The sequence below is a fragment of the Vespula pensylvanica genome, chromosome 10 (assembly GCF_014466175.1).
Source record: "Vespula pensylvanica isolate Volc-1 chromosome 10, ASM1446617v1, whole genome shotgun sequence".
Classification (NCBI taxonomy): Eukaryota; Metazoa; Arthropoda; class Insecta; order Hymenoptera; family Vespidae; genus Vespula; species Vespula pensylvanica.
Window position 1 is genome coordinate 2,994,420 of NC_057694.1, and position 21,635 is coordinate 3,016,054.

At 31.4% G+C, this 21,635-nt stretch overlaps 2 protein-coding genes and 1 non-coding gene across 4 annotated transcripts; 2 read left to right on the forward strand and 1 right to left on the reverse strand.

The window, feature by feature from the left end:
• Positions 1 to 4: 4 nt before the first annotated feature.
• LOC122632428 (RNA exonuclease 5) lies at positions 5 to 3,926 on the reverse strand. Of its 2 annotated transcripts, XM_043819185.1 has the most exons (11): positions 3,686 to 3,926; positions 3,032 to 3,204; positions 2,755 to 2,942; positions 2,417 to 2,663; positions 2,146 to 2,344; positions 1,858 to 2,071; positions 1,629 to 1,773; positions 1,318 to 1,568; positions 1,033 to 1,232; positions 833 to 954; positions 5 to 733 (listed from the first exon to the last, which is right to left on the reverse strand). In XM_043819185.1, exons 2-11 carry the CDS (start codon positions 3,158 to 3,160, stop codon positions 455 to 457), a joined length of 1,974 nt encoding a protein of 657 aa, XP_043675120.1. In that variant the 5' UTR covers positions 3,161 to 3,204; positions 3,686 to 3,926; the 3' UTR covers positions 5 to 454. The 2 variants fall into 2 exon arrangements, with proteins under 2 accessions (XP_043675120.1, XP_043675119.1); XM_043819184.1 differs by having other exon boundaries at positions 833 to 1,232; positions 3,686 to 3,925.
• Positions 3,927 to 7,339: 3,413 nt separating this feature from the next.
• Positions 7,340 to 20,257, forward strand: LOC122632724 (mediator of RNA polymerase II transcription subunit 15). Its single transcript, XM_043819894.1, has 9 exons — positions 7,340 to 7,623; positions 10,968 to 11,213; positions 16,894 to 17,121; positions 17,258 to 17,436; positions 17,543 to 17,840; positions 17,976 to 18,425; positions 18,512 to 18,751; positions 19,034 to 19,289; positions 19,409 to 20,257. The coding sequence occupies exons 1-9, from the start codon at positions 7,507 to 7,509 to the stop codon at positions 19,501 to 19,503; spliced, it is 2,109 nt and encodes a 702-aa protein (XP_043675829.1). The 5' UTR covers positions 7,340 to 7,506; the 3' UTR covers positions 19,504 to 20,257.
• Trnal-aag lies at positions 18,865 to 18,946 on the forward strand. Its single transcript has one exon. It is a non-coding gene; the product is annotated as a tRNA-Leu (tRNA).
• Positions 20,258 to 21,635: the final 1,378 nt, after the last annotated feature.

Consider the following 21,635-nt stretch of genomic DNA (forward strand, 5'->3'; position numbering starts at 1 on the left):
CCATTTTTATTGATGAATTTAGCTATGTCAATTGGCGAGGATATCACATATTAAATATATGAAGCATATTAAAATTAAATAAAAATGAACTAGCTTATTGAAAATAAAAAATAAAGTAAGAATATATGGGAGTATTTTTTTTCAGTTCGTCTCTTGTATCTATTTTATGATATTCATATTCCGTAATCATAAACGATGTACATGTTTGTTAAAATGAATTATTAGACATATTAAATATAAATTGTTGTGTATTATTATTTGTTAATTATAAAATTATAGTTCAGTAAAAAGAATATGTAACAAAATTGTTACAGTTTCAAAACGAAACATATCGTCGTACACTGATTAAACATTTTCGTCTTCTAAATAGTCTGTATTATTATGAAAAAAATATTTTATTTTTTTCTATATAAATAGTTTTGAATCCATTTTTTGTTTTGTTTTTACACGCAGATTACTTCTCCGCTACACATTTTTTCACATCTAAAAAACAAGCTCCGTTGGCAGCATTTTCTTGACCACTAAATACAACACACGCTAGACCATGTACGGCCATCTGTTGCCAGAGCTTGTATATCCATTTATTCACGGTACGAAATGTTTTTTCAATGTGTTCATTTTGTAATTGTTCTTCCCTTATTTTAACATGGCACACAATAAATTGATGCTGCAATGCTATTTCAGAGGCTCGCGTTACTGCTTGCTCATCATTATCGGCTACCACTAGACGTATCTGTAAGAAAAAAAAAAAAAAAAAAATTATCATTAAGATAAGAATTTATAATAATGTTCAACTTATTTTTGTCCTTAATTACAAAAATTTCGAAATTACCTGATCACCTTCGTTATAATTTTCATCATTTCTAATGTTCAATGAAGAAGATTTGAAATATTTGGAATATTCATTCATGACTTGTTCAGTACCAATAATAGTTGCAGTCCTTTGTTCTTTAGCTACATAATTAAATATAGATGTGGCATATTTACTTATTTCAAATTTCTTCATTTTTCGTTGAGATATAGTGTGATTACCAGTTTCCATTTTTAATGCATACATATCCCATTGTCCGCGTAGAACAGCATCTCCATAATCTATACTATTAGCTAATTTTAACTGTGTTAATTTCATAGAAGCTATTGAATCTTCTGTTGAACAATGACCACTATTGCCTTGTTGTATACTCTCACCTAAAAATTTTCCGGCTAAAATTTGTAACTTGGTTTTACGCTTTCTGCAAATAGAAGTTTGTTATAAAAATACTTTTTCAAAAAACTGCATACGATACATCAATGATATTCCGCAAAAATGTTAATTACCGTTCGCCGGTAATATTAAAGATAACAGATGTATCGATGATGTATGGATGCATCATTCTTAGTGTATGTAGGTCAGAATTTAAACTCTGTCCTACAAGGATACAATCTGCAGGAAGTATCTCTCTTAATTTTTCTTGTACATCTGTCAACCTTGTAGTAACATTACTTAGCATTTTTTTTGTAATACCACTGTATTGAGTCAAATAATCGATGATCTGATTATTAGGTTTAACAAGGGTCTCATAAACAACCTGTGATAAAGATGAAGTATGAAATTGTTTATACTTTTATAATTTTTAGATGTAACTTACATTAAAGCTTTCATCAACAAGAGATATTCTTGTAAGTTCCAAATTTCCAGTAATTGTTCTACACATTTCACAATCCAAAGCAAACATAGGTGATTTTGCAGTTGCCTCAAAGTAATTATCTTTTGTGAATATGTATTCACCATATCTAAAACGCATCAGCAGTCTCATATGATTCTGTAAAGCTATAGTTTATTTAATATATTATATAAAACACTATAATAAAACTTACTTTTTCGCTAGTTCTCCTTTCAGTGGCACTGGGTAATTTTCTTCAACCATTTGTTGTAAAGACAATAACAATTGTGTTCTAGAAAATTTATCAGTAGGAGGTAGATTACTGTTTCTATTAGAATTTATTGTAGCCATATGCATAGGGAACACCGTTTTTAATAACTGTATTATATCAGTTGCATTTTGTAACGCAATGTCTAAAGAGCCAAATTCTGTAATGGGAATAGTTCTGTATATCTATATATTGTATGATATTTTCATTTAGCTTAATATTCATTGTAAATACGTTTAATTAGTTTGTCACTTTGTGTTCCTGTTAGTGGCACTGCTACAAGTTCTTCTATTATAGAACCACCATATGCTGCTGGTGTCATTACTTCCAAACGAAATTCCAAATTATTTGTGATATGAAAAAATATGCTTTCATAAGCCATAAAATGATATAATGAAAGGCCTTCCACTATAAAGACTATAGTATGCGTGACCTATAAAATGATTCATAAAAAAAGATAAATTATTAAATTCATTATGTTATTTTTTTCAATTTTTTTATTTACCTTGTTGTATTTTTCAAGTTGGCACCATCTGGTTGGTGCATATGGTGAGTGATGACCGAGTAATGAATATAATAACAAATGTTGTATATCACTGAGAAAAAGTGGAATTCTATCTGCATTTTGGCTATGAGTATTTAAGCTTGCATTTTCACCAGCTTGCTTTAATTGTAATCGAGGTTTGGTTTTTAGTATCTTCTTGCGTTCTCTTAATTCTTTTTTTAACTTTGCGTAATCTTCTCCAGATAATCTGTATATAAAAATAGACCAGTTTAAAAATTTTTTCATCCTTTCTTAAATCATCTTGTAATTAAATAAAAGTTTTATGAAGATCTAATGACCTAGGCTTTTTGTTAGTACATTCTTCGTCTTCTTCAATACTATAAACTTTGTCTTTTATTTCATTGTTTCTCCCATCATGAGTTTCGTCTAATGCTGTACAACATGATCGTTTACGATTTGGGCTTTCATCATTTAATATTCCATGACTTTCATCTGAGTGATTCACTGAATTAGTTTGTCCTGCTTCCTACAAATATTTAATTTAGTAATTCACTATTAATTAAATAATCTATGACTATAGAAAAATAATATTAGTTAGATATAAAAATAACATACAGTTTGTTTAAGAGCAAGCGTTTTAACTTCTCTGTCTTTGTCATTCAATTTGATAATCTCTAAAAGAGCAGCCATTTTCTTCTTCTTCTTTTCCAATCGTTGGAGTTGCTTTGTTGTAGGGTTCTTCATAATTCTCGATTACTTTGAGAAAAGTTACTACAACCATTTGTTATCTATAAATAAAAAAGAGATAAACTACTGAGACAACTCTTAAAAAATTAATTTTATTTATATTATTTGTAAATTCTATTTGATAAGAATATACATTTCATATAAGGAAAGTAAATATATACTTATAAATCTATAAGAAAGGTTAAAGGTGACATGGAATACAAAATTAAACAAAAAAAGTGTAATAAAGATAGAAAAGTCTTTTAAATCAAATCAATTAAATGCCATAAAACTATCTCATTAAAAAAAAATATTTAAATGTATTGTGAGAATGTTTTTCACAAGGATGCATTTTCAAAATAAATATAATTTTCCTACTATCTTGTCACTGGTAATCTTTATATTATAAATACAATTTGATAAATCAATGATTTATTTCCTACAATATTATATAGTGAATGTACCGTAGAGATCAATTTCAATTTTGAATATATTTCAGCATATTATACACAATCAAGTAAAATACAAAACATTGAATATTACCATTTTCAACGATTTAAAGGTTATATTTCACTCGGTACAACTGAATTTCTACAACTGTTCACTCGTAACTTAGCAATGCGAATCAAACTCAGATAGTGATTAAGTGTATATATGTATATTTCTTTTTCTTTTTCTATAGTAGAATTACTTGCAAGCAGAATGTAATGAAGTTATCAAGCATTGCCAAATGAACATATTTTATTTAAGTACATATATCACATAACAAGAAGCAAAAGAGGTTAGGATAAGAAAAGTTATTTAAAAGATCCTATAGATGGTGTATGTTACTTTACAAGTTCAATAAAAAATTATATTCTGGATTTATATAAGTGAATAAGTTTATGAAATTACGGATATTTTAAATATCGAAAATGTTTAATAAATATCGTGAGAAACTTTCAAAATAAAGTTTTACAAGAAACTATAATTGTTTATGCTGTTATTTATATAAATTATGAAAAAAAGTGCAGGTACGTGGCTTTTTATATTTTATATTTTTTATATATACAATTTCCAAATTAAAAAGATAAATGCACATATAATATAGGTAATTAAAGTATTTACGTAAGATTTATTCAAAGCAAAACGATAATAAGTTATATATACGTATTTATTTAAAAGGATTGACTAATGAAAAGATTAAATATTTATTAATATTCATGAAATTAAATGTAGAAAATAAATTATTTAATGAAAAGATTTTAAGTTTCTATAAAAAAAAAAACATGAAATCTTCAAGTCCGATTATCATGCATTGAATTTAATGAATTGCATTTATTTAAAAAAGGTATTAACCTCTTTCGTAATTAATCATCTTCGATTTACGAACGATGCTTCCGGAAATATATACCACGGCGCGAAAACTTAAATGGGACATCATTCTTGCACATAATCCTAACGTAAATGGTTTATAATTAAGTTCACCGGTTTTCCATGTACTTAATTACACCTCTGTCCCAATTAAAAAGTGATTAACTCTAACATACTTTCTCAATTAAAACAATGAAACTATCTTTTAATAAAATTAAGAAATTATGTTTTACGTAGTCTGTTTCTTCATTAAATTCAAAAGACTTAACACGATTTCTTTTTACAATAAAATTATAATTAACTAAACGAATTGCATATAAATGTATACTTTTACAAAAATAAGTGTTAAATAAACGTTTTTATCAAATAATTTGATTTCCAACAATTAACAAGTAGATAATAAATCATCATGAATACGAATTTTTACAAAAAATGAATTAGACAAATAAATATTTTTATTAAATCGTCGTAGATTTATATCTTATTTATTTGAATAATCTAGACTATTGTAACATAAAATAATATAGTATATTCGCGACACTGAGACGAGTTGAGAGTATACATCTCGAGGAAAGTACGACCGCAATAAGTTTGTCGTGTTGCTGTAGAACGACGGTGAAAGCGCATTATGTTCATTTTGCGACTAAAGATGGTTCGAATATACGGTATCAATGTATGTATTTCTTTCACGTGATTAAGTCGTTCGACATGCGTCATCGCTATGAAAAGAAAAAAAAAAGAAAAAAAATAAACCAAATAAAAAATATATACGTCTCATGTACGAATAATAATTGCATAAAAAAAAAAAGAAAGAAAGAAAAGAGATGATTCGCAGCACCTCGATGACGAAAATTACTGAATGAGGTTAATATTTCCCACTTTCTCTACAATCGTCCTGTACGTCTTAAGATCATCTTAGAATGCTTTCATGACTGCTTCTAAACTATCTTGCGCTATTTTATATTACCATTTCATACTACCAAAGAAAATTTCATTGTTCGCGATCAGTCGAATACTTATCACGTGGTTGGAAACGTAGTGAAAGTTTACAACAAACTGTCGCTCAATGTATTAATAATACGCAATCGTTTTTTTCTCATATCTCATTCATATCTCTTTCATTTAGAAAAATATAAAGCGATGCAATCAATCCATCCTGTTTTTCATACGTCGATCTGGCACACGATGCAAGCAAACGATTACAATTCATATGCTTCGAGCTGTACAAAGTCAACAAAGAAGAATGAGGTAAAAAAATTGTGTATTCCAGTGACGACTTTAATGTACACCTTTTTTCCTTTATTTTTATTTTGTTTTGTTTTGTTTTTTCTTTTTTTACTGTACGCACATACATATACATCGTCTCTTCTCGATATTGCGCAAAGACTCATGCGTCCAGAAGTTATGTCGTAAATGCATATGGAATGAAACAAACTCTTGACCAATTCTACGTTCCAAAATCTTACGATTATATAAATAAATAAATAAATAAATAAATAAATAAAGGAAAAATTTGAGTAAAGTTTACAGCTCGAAGAAAATTCTCTTATTAGCTTTCTCTCGATAAATTGCTTCATCGATTTAATTTATTCACCGATCCGTAATAACGGTAATGATAGAAAGAGTTAGTTGAAATTAAAAAGAAATAAACATGTTCGATCAATGTTCGTATATACATACATATTTTTATATACATAGATACACATATGCAATATATATTTGTATATTTCGTATATACATATAACATATACACCAAATTATGGTCACCATAAACAAAGGACTGTCAGCGCTTCCTCGGTATCTTCCATGACTTTCCTCCCCTTCTCTCTCTCTCTCTCTTTCATACTCACTATCCCTACTCTAACTCACCTGCTTTCTTCTCTTTCTTTCTCCCGTTAACGGCACGTACCTATACACACTTACACAGATATATATACACCTTTTACATTAGCAATGCCTGTAATATGAACTTCCTCGGTTTTCTTCTCCTTGCAGACTTCCTGTACGCCAAGAGGCGAATATCTATGGTTGAAACGTAGGTTTTTTAAAAGTTTTTTTTCTGTTATCAACAGCCGCACTAAATAAATAATTAAAGTAATTATATTAATAATTACATTAATTATGATTTAACATACACGGAATCGATCCTTTTTCTTTTTGCAATATTCACCTTCGACCTTTCTCGAGTAAGTTAAAATTAATATAACAAACGATATCGTGAACGAGATAATTAAAACATATTTTACTTAAAAACATAGTAATATTTATTTGTCCTTTTTTTAAAACTGTGACTAACGTTTAAATATGTTACAGGTACAAAAAAACGAAGAGAGTGAAATAATAATATGGTTAAAAAAAAAAAGAAAGAAAGAAAATGAAGAAAAATGATGCTCTCAACGTCGATGGATCATCGATCACTTGTAATTTTTAACGTCGACATCTTGTCTAGGTAGATTGAAAGATGCACGATTTTGGATCGAAAAGCGTACCTACATTCGCTCGGTCATTCGTACGGGACGAGACACATATACAAACACACACACAATCATAGCGATGTTTAGAAAGTCCGGCAACGAGAGAACGTGAGACGCGAGGGTACGAGGAGGTACCAGAACGTGTATCAAAAGGTGGCATGTCTCGGTTGATATTTGGGTGGGGGCATCTCTAAGGTAGCGGTGCCAGCTCTTACCTCTCACTATTCGTCGAATCGCCGAGCGATCGACATCAAGTATTATACATCTCCGTCCACGAATATATATCCTATATTCTTAAATAGATATACCTATATATATATATATATATATATATACACATACACACACATATTTATATAGATATATACATATATCTATCTTTTATTCTTCTTTCTCTTTTTATTTTGTTTACTCTTTTTTTTAATCCACGAAAAAAGTAGGAAAGAGAGAAGCAAAAAAAAAAAAGAAAAAAGAGGAGAGTCTGGGCAGATTTCTTTAAAGTCCGTATAAGGGGTCAATAAACTCGGTCCAAAGAGGATGGAGAAGGACCAGCCGGATTCTTTGGCAACGGTTGCTGTCGTCTCGGAGAAGATGCCGCAGACGCACAGTCATTATGCACCTAGCGAAGTCTATTCCTCTGCCGAGCCACCACCGGTAAGTTTTCTCCTTTCTTCTCAATTTTTTCATGATTTCACCTAACATAGATATACAGACTTAAAATTCTATGTAATAAACGGTCTGACGTGTGTTCATGTACTTACGTGTGTATGTGTGAGACGTGGAGGCGTGAGGTCTGGTGATTGCAAGTGTTATTTTTGTGTGCATGTGTACAGAAAAAATATCACATGTTTCTTTTCTTTTTTCTTCTTTTTTTTTTTTTTCTTTGACATTTTGTTGCTTGAAAAATTATATAATAAATGATACCATACGTTAATTTCTTGATATTAATGCAGGAAGGTCTTTCCGAAATAGATAAGATTATTTTTATTCGTTTTTCATTGATTTTTTTTTTCGCTTCAGTTTTAAAGCTTTTCGTATATAACGTGTACAATATTAATTTCAATATCGATTTTCTTTGAATCTGAAAGAAACTTTTGTATATACGTATGTATATACATATGTGCGTATAACAGGTAATATTTTTAATAATAAGGGCGATAACTTTTTTTTTTTTTTTTTTTTTTTTTTTTTTAATGAAAAAGAAATATTTTTTAAATTAAAGAGAAACGTGAAAAAAGAAATTGACGACATCGGGGTCGTCGTTCGACTAGTACATTTATTTACTTAGCAAACTTCACGGAAATCGTTATGCTTCCGCGAAAGTTCTTACAGATAAACCTTGCGCAAGACGTGCACTTTGCAAGGAATTAGTGTGTTACCTCGTTTGATCGACTTAGGGAAAGAAAACAGAAAGTTATCGAAAATATGGAATTTATTTGAGTCTTTTTTTCTTTTTTCGACGTCATTCTCTCTCTCTCTCTTTCTCTCTCTCTCTCTCTCTCTGTCTCTCTCTCTCTCTTTTCTTTTAAATATAACGCGAACATTATTATCGTCTCTTTGAACTTAACGATATTATGAATGAAAACAAAAAAGAGAAAGATATGCGAAAACGAATAATACTCAAAGATTTCAACAAATGAATAATATTATTTTATTTACAAAATGTCCATATTCGAAGATTATGTGCGTAATTGTTTTGATAATTTTATGATACAATATACCTTATTTAAAAGTTATCGATTTGTAAAAAATTTATCTGTTTTATATTCGAAACATTGGTATAAGAGTTTCTCTTTTGTACGAATATGTCATTACGACCGGAAGCTTTTATAACCGGTAGAGAAGGGTATAACAGAGACTCCATATCGGTCGTACTAGAAACTTCTACAGTATCTAATGTCCAGATGTTCATATTTACATTTTCTGTTTGAAGTATTTAAAAGCATACATGACTTTCAAATGAAGCAAGGAGAAAAAGAAATGCAACAAGTAAAAAAAAAAAAAAAAAAGAACAGAAAAGAAACAAAAAACCGAAAAGAAATATATATTATCTATCAGAGTATCTACTTCGTAAGAAAGAAATAAAATTATTCTTTGAGAGAGTCATTCTATGACAAGTAGAAAAACGAGATAACATTTTAAGTCGTATAGATACATATATAGATACATATAAAATCTGGACGAAGCATAATACAAAACTCGTTTCTTAAATTTCTTGATTATAATCATACATTTTGTCTTTTCTACGCTTGCCGAATCATGAATCATGGATCTTAAAAAAGCCGTGTATATATATATATATATATCCGATTTTGATGTAATCTACATTTTATACTGTCAATTATATGTTGGCATTAAAATTTCCGGAGACATCGATGCGCGTAAATCGTATGAAAATGATTAGTAACATTAATGGAAGTAATGTTGTTCGACTTGTTATCAAGGAATAAATATTTTGTTTGTATATTCGTTTAAATAACTCATCGACAGACAATTTTGAAAATTAGTTTGATACATAGCTTAGAAACAAAGTTTTCTTTCCAAAGTAAATATTAAAACTAATCGTTAGTAGAAATACATATATAGATACAGACTGATTTTCTAGATTTTAAAAATGAATTATTCCTTTCTCGATATTGTTAAGGCTCATTTTGTTTTTGTTCTTTTCAGATGTTATACAAAATTTTCTAGACATATAATTTTACAATTTGAAAGAGAAAAATTAGTCTTCGATAAAAGTCTCGAAAAAGAATATTTGATTTTTTATATTACTTAAGAACTGTTTCAACTAACTCGTTATAAGCTATTTATTTATTCATACGTACCTTTCCGGTTATAGATCAATTTTAGATAAATTAATTTATTTTATTATCGTTTTATTATCTTTTCTTTTTAATTATTACGATCGTCATAAAGAATAATGATCGAGCAAGTAGACTTTCTTCACGCTGTATAAATAAGATATAATAACTCTTTTGATTTGTATACCTGACAACAGTACCTCTTTACTTTTATCGGACAGATCGAGTAGTATAAAGGCTGCTGCACGAGATGGCCTACTATCTCTTTGAAACCTCTCACCTTAGAATCGTCCATCCGCATCGAGGTCACTACGAATTATATGAATAAGAGTAGGTACAGTCAATGTAATGAATTTCCATGTTTTCCCTAAAAGCGATCGCATATTATACCTTATTGTGATTATAATGTACAATAAGGCGAAGGTATTTAAATATAAAAGGAAAGAGGATTTTATTTTTTTAAGAGAAAATAAAAAGGTAAACGAAAAGCCGACTTGTTTTGCTTAGTTTCACTTTTCGGCGTTGAAATATTTGCGGGAAGAGACTTTGAACGGGTGAAAGAAGAGGATGGAAAGGAGGAAGAGGTGAAGGAGGAGAAGAAGTAGGAGAAGGAGGAGTAGGAGGAGGAGGAGGAGGATACCAAAGGAGAGCGCAAAACGACAAAAGACCTCGACTCGGTTGGTTAGCCAGCGTGAAGTCTCACACACTCTCGCGTCTTTCCATTGTATATTCAACTACATACGTACATGTGTATTTTATATGCAAACACGAAGAGAAGATCTATCTGTCTATGTGTATGCATGCCTTCGCGCGCAAATCCTAATTAGAGGAAGAGGAAAATAAGAGAGAGAGAGCGAGAGAGAGAGAGAGAGAGAGAGAGAGAGAAGCAATGATTATGTAAATTAATCGACTGTATATTGTGAAAACGGAATCGACCATGGCTTATGAATAAATCTTATATATTCTTAAAGGAAAAAAAAAAGAAAATATATAGAAATCATTTATCTCGAATACTTGATTTCTTCTCGATGAGCATCATCGTCCGGAAATGAAATATCATTGATACGTTCATTTCCGTTTAGGATATAAAAAAAATGTTACAAAATGTCAAAAATGACGAACGATTTCATAAAAATCGATCTTCTCTTTTATTTTTAATTTCTTTTTCTTTTTTTTTTTCTTTTTATCTATCAACAGGCATATATGAGGCCACCGATGAAGAGTACGGCGGTTCAGATCGCAAGGATCGCCGCTATCACTTTGATAACGATTTCGATTATTCTTGGAAGCTTCATTCTAACTGCGTCTTGGATTCAAGCTCGTATGTCCTGTACACCAGAAGCTATGGCTGCTATGCAAGCTGAAATGAAGTTTCAACAACAGCAACAACAACAACAACAGGGTGAATTATTGAAACACTTGCAACCGGAGGCTCTCATTCAGGCAAGAAAACAAATTATTACATACCGTTTAATCTAAGCAGTCTATTAGATCTTTGTCAGTAATTCGATGAAAATGGCGTTACACGCCGAGAAATCAACTTCTTTTTTGGATATCTTTAGAAATCGCGCTTTCTTCGATTTCTAAGCCTTTCTAAGATCGAGCACCAGTCTTCTATCATAAAAGATCACGCCCAGATAAATCGATCCTTAAAGACTTTCTGAACGAACTATTGCGAAATTTATTTTTACGATCGAAAGTGAAAAAGAAAGAAAACATCGCGGACGGAATGCCGTTAATTCGATTAACGCTTAACTCAAATAACCGAAAGAACAAATTTACTCGAGTATATTGAAATTAGCGGACACGTGATAAAAAGGATTTATATATCGGCATTTATCACAAGAAGTATAATATTGATTATTAATATAACGTAAATAATTTCTTTTAAAAACGTCTGTTTTATATAAAATAACAATTCAAACACGAAGATATTGAATAAAGATTGAACAATTTTACGATTTTAGAATATTTTCAACGATATTCTATGTCAAACAATTTCGATGTAACTTTCCAAACGGCGAAAGAAGAAATCGTTTCTCACGACAATAAGTAAAAAAGAAAGAAAGAAAGAAAGGATCGTGCTCGGTTGTCTATGGTCACGCCCTTCTTTTGTGGTATTTCATTTTACCGCAGTAACGATAGTTAAAGATGCGTTGAGTAGTAGATACTAAAGATCTTTATTGTTTTTCTTTGGTATTAAACCACAAAACTTAATTCACAGATCGAAGATCTTGTTCGATCGTGAAACTAATTTGTCTGAAAAAATGTTTCTCTTCTTGTTCGTACTAAAGTTAACTAAATAAATATACACTTATCAGTACCTATCAATTATCTCTTGGAATTGAATGAAACGATCCAATGAAGTTTTTTTATTTGTACGAATTTAAAATGGAAAGAGTTAGAAAAGAAAGTACTTACATTAATTTTTTTTCCATATCTTATATTATTATTTCTGGAATAGTAATGGTAAGCGTGGATGGTACAATACGTCGAAGAGATCAGATACGAGGATAGATTTAGAAAGTATACATTATTTATAACGTAGATACATATGTGCATATACGATCTAACGAGAAGAGTTACATTCTTGAGTACAAGAGCCACACGGAATGCAATTCTCTTTGATCGCGTCGCACGTTGTAATCCTTTTACGAGCATACACAACGACATGGAACAATCTCGAAAGTCCGAAAGCGTAGTTTAACTGCGCATTTAGCCAAGTTCGATATAGAGAAGTTGTGTGTGTGTGTGTGTGTGTATGTGTTTAGAAAGTACGGTCTCTGTGTGTTTGAACCAAGAAGATCGCGAAGCGTCGAATTCTCGGAAAGATCGAGAAATTAAATCGAGTGTAAAGATCGTTCAACGCGAGAACTCATATAGCGATTTTTCCTCATTCTCGCAACTTTTTTTTTCTTCGAACGATCGAAACTCGATAAAAATTTATTTAAATATATTTTCCTATCGATAGATCTTGAATTTTTCTTTCCATTTATTTTTTCTTTTTTCGTTTCTTCGTTTCGTCTCGTTTTGTTTGATTCTTTTTTTTTTTTTTTTTTATCTTTTCTTGTCGATCAACTCGTGGTAAACTTTCAAAGGGAAGTGGTCGACGTCGCAAAGGCAAAGTAGGTAATAGGCAGAGAAGAAAACTGAAAGAAACTGCGCAAAGCGGTGCCAGGAGCTGCGTTCAAGGAGAACCGCAATAAGAAATTACGTAATTCGTCTTGCGCTCTTCTCGACGCAGAGAACGACTCCTGATCTCCGTGAGCATGAGAGAATTTATTTTTTTTTTTTTTTTTTTTTTTTTTTTACGAATCGACGCGTTAGCTGACTTCTTTTCTATAGTACGATTAAACTACTTTGCAAATCGAAACCGCATACTCGTAAATGAGATTCTCATTGTAAGAGATCTACGAGAAAGGTATAGGGAAAGTTAGTGCACATACACGATCGGAATAACCAACCTACATATATGTACGATTTTATCTAATTATAATACGAAAGAAAAAAAAAGAAACTTTGGAAAAAGAGGATGTTTGTTTGAAAAACAACAAACAAATTATACCGAAATAATGAAATTCACAAATAAAAACGTCCATTATCTTCGTAATTGTTACACATATATATATGTATATGTAGATTTCCATCAAAGAGTTACGAGCAGCTTCTTGGAAATTGACTTAACAAATTCTGCTATTTCACGTGATCTTTAGAAAACAAGATATATATATATATATATTTGCAAGAGTATAATCTCCAAGATTATCACGGTCTGTCGCGACTAATAATAGAAATCAGAATTAATCGTTAGAACGCTACTTTATGTCCCACGCTAGCGATAAAATAACGACGATGAAAAAGAAAAAGGAAAAGGAAAAAAAAGGAATAAGGAAAGAAAAGAAAAGAGTCGTTTCATTTGCGTGTTCACGGAAGTGAACGGTTGGTATGCACATTGAAGCGAGAAGCGATTTTCTCTTTTGGCTAATAATCAATTTCTCTTTGCTCGTTTATTCTCGTCTATAGAGAAAAATGATATCGCACTTAGGACATTTATCTATCGACCGGGCTCTATTTGAATACTACTTAATTTTTTCAATGAATTTATTATCCATAGCTTTTTATATCCTTCAGCTAAGGTCATGAGATCAAACGTAGAATTTCAATGACGAGTTAAAGGCTGAACGATTCGTCGTGACGTCATCCTATTTGTAAAATCTGTAAGAAATGTCTCGACCGAGTTTGTCTTCTTACACACACAAACGCACGCATAGAAGTACGTGTGTGTGTGTGTGTATATATATATATATATACACGCACATACAAGTATATAGATTCACTACCGTTATACACGATCGATGAATCTTCCATACTCACGTCGCGTAAGTTGATCTTACTTTCTATCGACGACTTCGAAGAAAACCGGAAATGATATATCGTAGAAACTTAAAGTATATTGTAGACGTAGTTAGTTGTAATAAAATAATCGAAGTAAAATTAACTGAACGAGTTTTCACTCATATAGTAAAAAAAACTTGTTGGATACGAGATTTTTCTTTTTTTCTTGGAATTACTTCCGAATTTCCTTTTGCAACATTTGCACATGACCAGTTTTGAGAGAAAGAAAGAGAGAGAAATAGAAAAAAAGAATCGATAACAATGTCTTCCTGTTTCCTGTATGTTATTTATCAAACTTTTACGTTTTCTTCTTAGGTTTCAAAAAAATAAAAAATAAAAACAACTCGATTATCTACTAATTACTAAGTTGATATAGCTATATCGTTGAGATATAATATACGTCTGAATAACAAAATCGGATAGTATGTAACGATACGATGTTAAATAGGAATGATATACGTTGTAAGATCACACGTCAGATATATTCGCGTATCGTATATACGAAACAAAGGTTTCTTCCGTGGTGAGATGGTAAAAACGAGATATGCCGTTGGTCACCTTGACATTAATTATAACAACGTAATCATCATTATCAGCATCATTATCATCATTATTCCGTTTCCCGATATCCTTTAAGAAAGGAACGTTTTTACGATTGGCTAGAATACACTTGGAAAACATTACAATTCTTCTTCTTGCTTTTTTTTTAAGGTGTTTTTGTGTATATATATATATATATATATATATATATATATTCTTTTTCGAAAGTTTGTTACGTCGACGAACAAAAACAAATAAGATGAGGATTTGTCGAATTAATAGTACGTTCTTGACATTAATACGCACCGAGTGAAAGAAACGAATAAGTAATAAACGTGATCGTTTCGCTAGTTAAATTCCAAAGGTTATATCGTTGAGATTTTGAAACTATCAACGGCAATATGATCAGGTCTTAAGGAGGCTGCGCTGTATTTTTCACGACACTCCGTGGAAAGGTACGTACCACAACGGAAAGTGGGTTGCCCGTTGCACGCACCAGCAGCAAGGTGAACGTTCTCTGAAAAGATTTTCTCTCCGTAAACTAACTGTATTGTTACCCCGTTCGCTTAAGACGTTGTTACAGACGTTCACAGAATGTGTATACGAACGACCAGAAGAAAGCGCTGAGAGAGGGAGAGAAAGAGATAGATTCTCTTCGGATATTATCTGCGAATAATGAGATCGTGTACTTAGATCTATATCTAATTTTTCACGAAAAGAAAAGAAAAGAAAAGAGAATCAAATCAAATCAAATAAAAAGAATTACATTTTGATGAGCCTCCTTCATCTAGGATGAACACTCACCTTTCGAAATTGCCGAAGCGAATAACAAATTTTCCAAAGAAAGTCTTTGGCGAAACATCGCTCTTTTACTTCTCGCCAGAATGCACTGGGATCCTACAATTTTGTTGTGCACGACACACGCACTCTCTCTCTTCGCTCTAACTGCATAGATGCCTACATATATACATGTATATACGTATGTATCTATACATATATATATATATATATATATGTATATATAAGTAAAGGCCTCTTTTCTACAGAAACACCGTTTACTCTATGCACATACGATCGTACTTTATCGAGTTTCATACGCTGCATCCTGTCCTACCTTGATGATTATACAGCTTGTCACTCGTGCGTCGCGAAATCCTTTCTACGTCCTGAGTAATTTCCCAAGTGGAAAGTGCTTAGGTAATTACTTATTCTTGTCGTCGTAGAAATCATCGTTAAATTAATGCAATGATAATTTTTGTAAGATGATATTAAAAAGAAAGAAAGAAAGAAAGAAAGAAAAGGATAATGATTTTATCCCTTGGGATATCGATTTAGGATCGTTACGAGATACGAGACATTTGGAATAAAGATACGAGAAACGTTCTATTACTTTTCTTCTTTGTCGAAATCATTTGTTTTCGTCATTGTTACGCATCATGTTCGAATGTGTCAACGACAATCGTGTTTCACAAAAAGTCCGATGCAATGTACGTGCGTTTTCTAAACGTAAAATTATAATTTCGACGGACGCGATTGCAAGACATAGGGATTGGGGACAACTATACATTTCCAGAGCGAATGTGTTACAAAATCTTTTGAAATATTTACACGATCTCAAAAGTATAATATATATATGTGTATATATATATATATATATATACATACACACACATAGATGCGTATTATAAAACATACCAAAATAAAAAGATCAATGAATAAAATCAAGTAGCCTTTCTTCTCGAGGAAATGTTTGAAGAAAATATTAAAAAACGAAAAGAAAAAAAGAATCTAGGGACTATTTAATACTTCGAAAGCTGTAACTATCGTCATAGCGGCAATTATCCGTTCATTGGTGCAACTCTTCTTCCTGGTCGCGATGGATCAGGTTGCGAGAGAAAGTGAATTGGCTTTGGTTTATCGCACTATGACCTCGAGGAATGGTAGAAATCGAATATGAGTTCTACGATGAGTTTACAAAATAAATTATTTGTCGACGCGCGACCCATCGTTAATAATAATATCGTAAAATTATCTACATATACTTGGTTATATCTGTATGATAAAACAAAAAAAAAAGAATAAGGGATTACGTGATTAATTTAATAAAAAATGTGAAACTTTCTTTTTCTCTTTCTCTTTTTCTTTTTGTCTTCCTTTTTTTAATTAACTTTACGTATGATTGCCATAGGATCCCATTGAAGCAAAGGAAAGTTTACAAAGTCTTGCCGAATCGGCTAAGAAGGAAAATGAAGTAAATACTAAAGATATAAAGATTCAAAAGGAAGAGGACAATGCTTCGAAATCCGACAATGAAAATGGCGATCGCGACGAGGACGACGACGATTACGATGACGATCAGTTTCCTCCTGTGCATATTAAACTTCCCCTTCAGCTCGATTTGGACGATATTGCTGGAGTAAGTTGAATTTAAAGATGATTTTATCTATCGAAAATACGTAGGTGTATTTGTAAAAAAAAAAAAAAAAAGAGAAAAGAAAAAGTTGCAACTATAATATTTAACTTTTCCCTCTGCGTAATTTTTGTTTCATCAGGCATTGATGCAACAAGCACGAAGTAGAGTTTCCTGTGTAGTAGAAAGACGAAGAGCCGATGAAGTAATGGACGGAACTAACGACAACGGACTGGATAACAGTACCGATCCTCAACGTTTCCAAAGATTAAGTGGTGAACGCGTTGCTATCCTTTGTGAATCAGGCAATCCTAATCAAGAGTAAGCACAGTAGATATTAAAAGAATGTCATAAAAAAAATAATACATGTAATTATTATAGTATCTGAGACGTGACAATCGAAATCAACCAAATCAATGTTTTACAGGCAACAGGAGCAAGAAATGCTTACTCCGATCATTGTTCCATTAGGAACTGTACAAATTCCTCTTCAATCACAAGAACCTAATCCAAATTATCATCAGTATCAAATTCACACACAGTATCAAGTTCCTGACATGCAACAATTGCCGTTGAGCGATCCACGAGGTTTAAATCATATACCGCCTAATGTCCTTCCTGCTGAACTACGTAATCTTCCTCAACTTACGATGGAAATGAGACCACCGCGAATGGGTCCACAAGTTCCAATGATGGGACCTCAGACCGGTGCAACAGGACCACAGGTTAATATTTCATTTTATTCGAGAAAACTATGTTTATTGATTTTGTTAAGATATTGACTATTATTATATACGAGAACTTTCATCGTCTCGTAAACAAATAATGTTTCTCTTTATTTATTTCGTTTTATACTTTAGATCGAAATGCGTCAAATTCCAATCGAATTACGTCATTTCCCAATGGACCCATCAAGAAATATGCGACCACCGATGCCACAAGAACAACGTCAAGAACCACACCAAATACCGATTATGTATCAACAACCAGATCAAAATCTTGAAATGTATGGTCAAGAACAGCAGGGTGCAGCTATGATGCCACCACCACCACCACCACCATCGCATACCGAACAACAAATTCCCGAACAAAGAGTATTGCCTCAAATGATCGTACCACAAACAGAACAAAGAATGCCCATGCAACCGCAAATCGTTCCAGAAAGACCTCATTCACCTTTCCAGGGAATACCTATCGAAATTAGAAGGATTATCCAACAAGTACCCTTAGAGATAAAGAACATAATTCAACACATTACGGGAGAAGCTCGACCAGTACCGATACAAGTTTCTGAAGGAGCACGACGAGAGGCAAGTTCTACTCACTCACTTAAATGAATTCTTATGTTTAATAGAAAATATCAAATACTTATTTTTCTTTTTTTTTTTTTTTCTAGAATCCACAAGAATTCAAACCATTCCCTGAAGTAACACGACCTATTATACCTATGGGATCGTTCCCACTTCCCGTCGAAGTAAGAAATCTTTTGGAACATGGAAATATTGAAGGACGCCGACGAGAGGATGCTTCTAATGAGCAACAAGAAGCTAAACCTTTCCCAGGTCCAGAGGACGAGGGTGAAGAAGTTGAGAAGAATTTTCCTGTACCTGCTGAAATTCGTAATATAATACATCAAGTACGTTGCATTTAATTATCTAGAGATATAAATTATTAAAATAAAAATATGTAAAATATATTTACAAAAAAGAAAAAAGTGAATTGAATAAAAAGGAAAAGCATGCCGTCGTTGGTAGCGTGGCCGAGCGGTCTAAGGCGCTGGTTTAAGGCACCAGTCTCTTCGGAGGCGTGGGTTCGAATCCCACCGCTGCCATTTTTTTCTCTTTTTTACTTCCAAATAAACTCAATGTGAAGTAAATAGATACTCTTTATCGTTATCATTATAATAAAATCTGTGTAGGTTGTAGAAGGACGCGCATTTCCTGTACCAAGGTTCACTTTACCTTTGAGACCTGTAGAATCATTGGAAGTACCAGTTGAAGCTCGTGCCGAAGTTAGCGATGGCCAAATGTCCGATCGTGAATCGGAACATCAACAGCAAGAGCAACAACCAATGCACGCTGTAATTCAACAACAACAGCAACAACAACAACAACAACAACAACAACAATCGCAACAACAGCAACAAGAACGAGAAGAAGAGAATCGACCACACTGTCAGTACAAAAAAAAAAAGAATTTTCTAACGACATATAGCATGATAATAATTAATTTATAAAATTCTACATAGTTTCTTGTGATATTGAACTATTTACATTTATTATATATTTTTCAGATGTTCAACCACGTTCCGTACGTTCAATTCCTGAACCTTTCGCCCATCGTCGAGAAAAACGTGTACGTCGTTGCGCTTGTGATTGTGCTTGCTAATTTTGTCTAATTTGACGAGTTTAACGCTTTTTCGGGGCTAACTTAAAAATTTATCTATCTATCTATATAAATATATATATATATATTTTTGATGTGCATATATATATATATATATTTATGCGTATATATTTGTTAACATTTAATGAAAATCTAATGCCCTGAAGTAATATTCTTTTTATTAAAAACATGTAGCTACCGCGTCGTTGTTCTTTCATATCTAGAATTTCCTAGAATTGGAGGAAATTGCGGATCTTACTATTAGTTGAAACGATACGTTTAGAAGAATCATAAAAGAATTAAAAGCGACTTAAGATAATAAAATAGAAGTTTCGACTAGAAATAAATATATATATATATATATACATATATATATTAATATATCACTCTAAATACATGTATAAATCAGGATCGCGTAACGATCATACATAATAAAATAATCGGTACATTGACGACTCGTTAAAACATTTGCGAAAGATGGAAACTAATACTTTTCTTATATTTACACACTCATTATTGCAAAATACATTAATTGTATGTTCACATATATTTTGTCATGATTAAAAGCTGAGTTCATTGAAAAAAGAAGAATACGAAGTGGAAGCAATTGATTATTATCGTTCGTTAAAAGTTATTATTTGTATCACCGAATATTCCCATTCCAATAATTAACTTAATGTTGATTTATTAGTGTAGGTTCCTAATTGATGTGGTTTCGACAAATTTTAATTAATATTAACAGCAATTATTTTAATAACTTCTTTGTACCCAATTATTCTACCCAATCAAAAAGATAAAATAAACATCGACAATTTTTCTATACAAATCGATTCATTGCGTTATATTACATATGTATATGTCTTTTAAGAATTAAGTTTTTCTTAAGAAAATTTGTTTATAAGTTTAAAGACAAAAACAATCTATTTATTTAAATCTAGTGCCACTTAAGACTGAAAATTGCTTTTGCAACGATTTACATTAAAAAAGAATCCAGATGTAATATTTGGCCGAATTTGATAAACAAGTTCTTATCTTAAAGATAAAGGTTTAAGAGAGCAAATAACTTTTCCACATAAAGTCAACAAAAACGAAATCTCGATTGACTTTGACAATTATCGAAGTAATTTTCTTTTGCATTCTGACAATTACATTAAACCGCAATATACCATAGTTGAAATAATCCTTGTGCAAAATTTAATTGAGTTAATTAACAATACAAAATTTATAAGATACAAAAATAAAGGAATTTGCTATAGCGATGTGTAAATATACAATAATCGCATAAGAGGCAGATATCTCTATTATTCACTTGATGATTCTGTAAAATTATTCTACAATATATAATCTTGCATAATGTTGCTATAATTTAAGGTATATCTAAATTAAAATATATATATGTTTCAATAATAAATTAAAAAAAAAATACGAAGCACTATGGAGTAAAATCCAATTTAGCATTAATCGGTAAAGGTGATTTCTTCATCACCGACAGACACAGAGTATGTGGTTTACTTTGTAGGGGGCGAGATTAACTAGATAGTGGGAGACTAACTTTGAAGCAGATAGGCTAAATTTATAGGGATAGTAAGAGAGCAAGCTAACTTTGGAATTGGTAAAGCTAGTTGGGTAGGTGGAGGGGAGTTTTATTGGTGGCAGGGCTAACTTTGTAACAGTGAGATGAACTTTAGAATTGGTAACGAAGAGTGCTGTTTTACCCATCGTTGACAAAATAGATTCTGCAACAGTGGAGACATTGTTTCCATTTTACTCTTGTAAATCATATTTCGTCCATACCTCTCCCTGAGATCACATATGTTATTTGCGAAAGGTGCTAAACAACTTAGGAAAAAAATATAGAAAGTACGCTTCTAAAGGTAAATTATTGATTCAATTCGGTATAAGAAAGAAAAAATTATATTTATCGAGCGAATCAAGGAAAAGTGAAAAAACATACTAATTGTCATCATATAACGCATAAATATATTTTATTATTTCTTTATCCAAAAAAGATAATCGTAAAATGTGAACAATCTGTTATGAAACAATCTGTAATATATTTTATATTTGATAAATAGTAATGTAAGTACTATAGAATTTAATGGTCGTGTTTGATTCTTTGTTCTAACAAAAAATAT

Coding starts and splice junctions, on each gene's coding strand:
- LOC122632428 (XM_043819184.1), bottom strand. CDS start 3,160: ATGAAGAACCCTACAACAAAGCAACTCCAACGATTGGAAAAGAAGAAG. Junction 2,943..3,031: donor CGCTTGCTCTTAAACAAACT/GTATGTTATTTT, acceptor AAATATTTGTAG/GAAGCAGGACAAACTAATTC. Junction 2,664..2,754: donor TGTACTAACAAAAAGCCTAG/GTCATTAGATCT, acceptor TTTTATATACAG/ATTATCTGGAGAAGATTACG.
- LOC122632724 (XM_043819894.1), top strand. CDS start 7,507: ATGGAGAAGGACCAGCCGGATTCTTTGGCAACGGTTGCTGTCGTCTCG. Junction 7,624..10,967: donor CCTCTGCCGAGCCACCACCG/GTAAGTTTTCTC, acceptor ATCTATCAACAG/GCATATATGAGGCCACCGAT. Junction 18,752..19,033: donor TTCGTAATATAATACATCAA/GTACGTTGCATT, acceptor AAATCTGTGTAG/GTTGTAGAAGGACGCGCATT.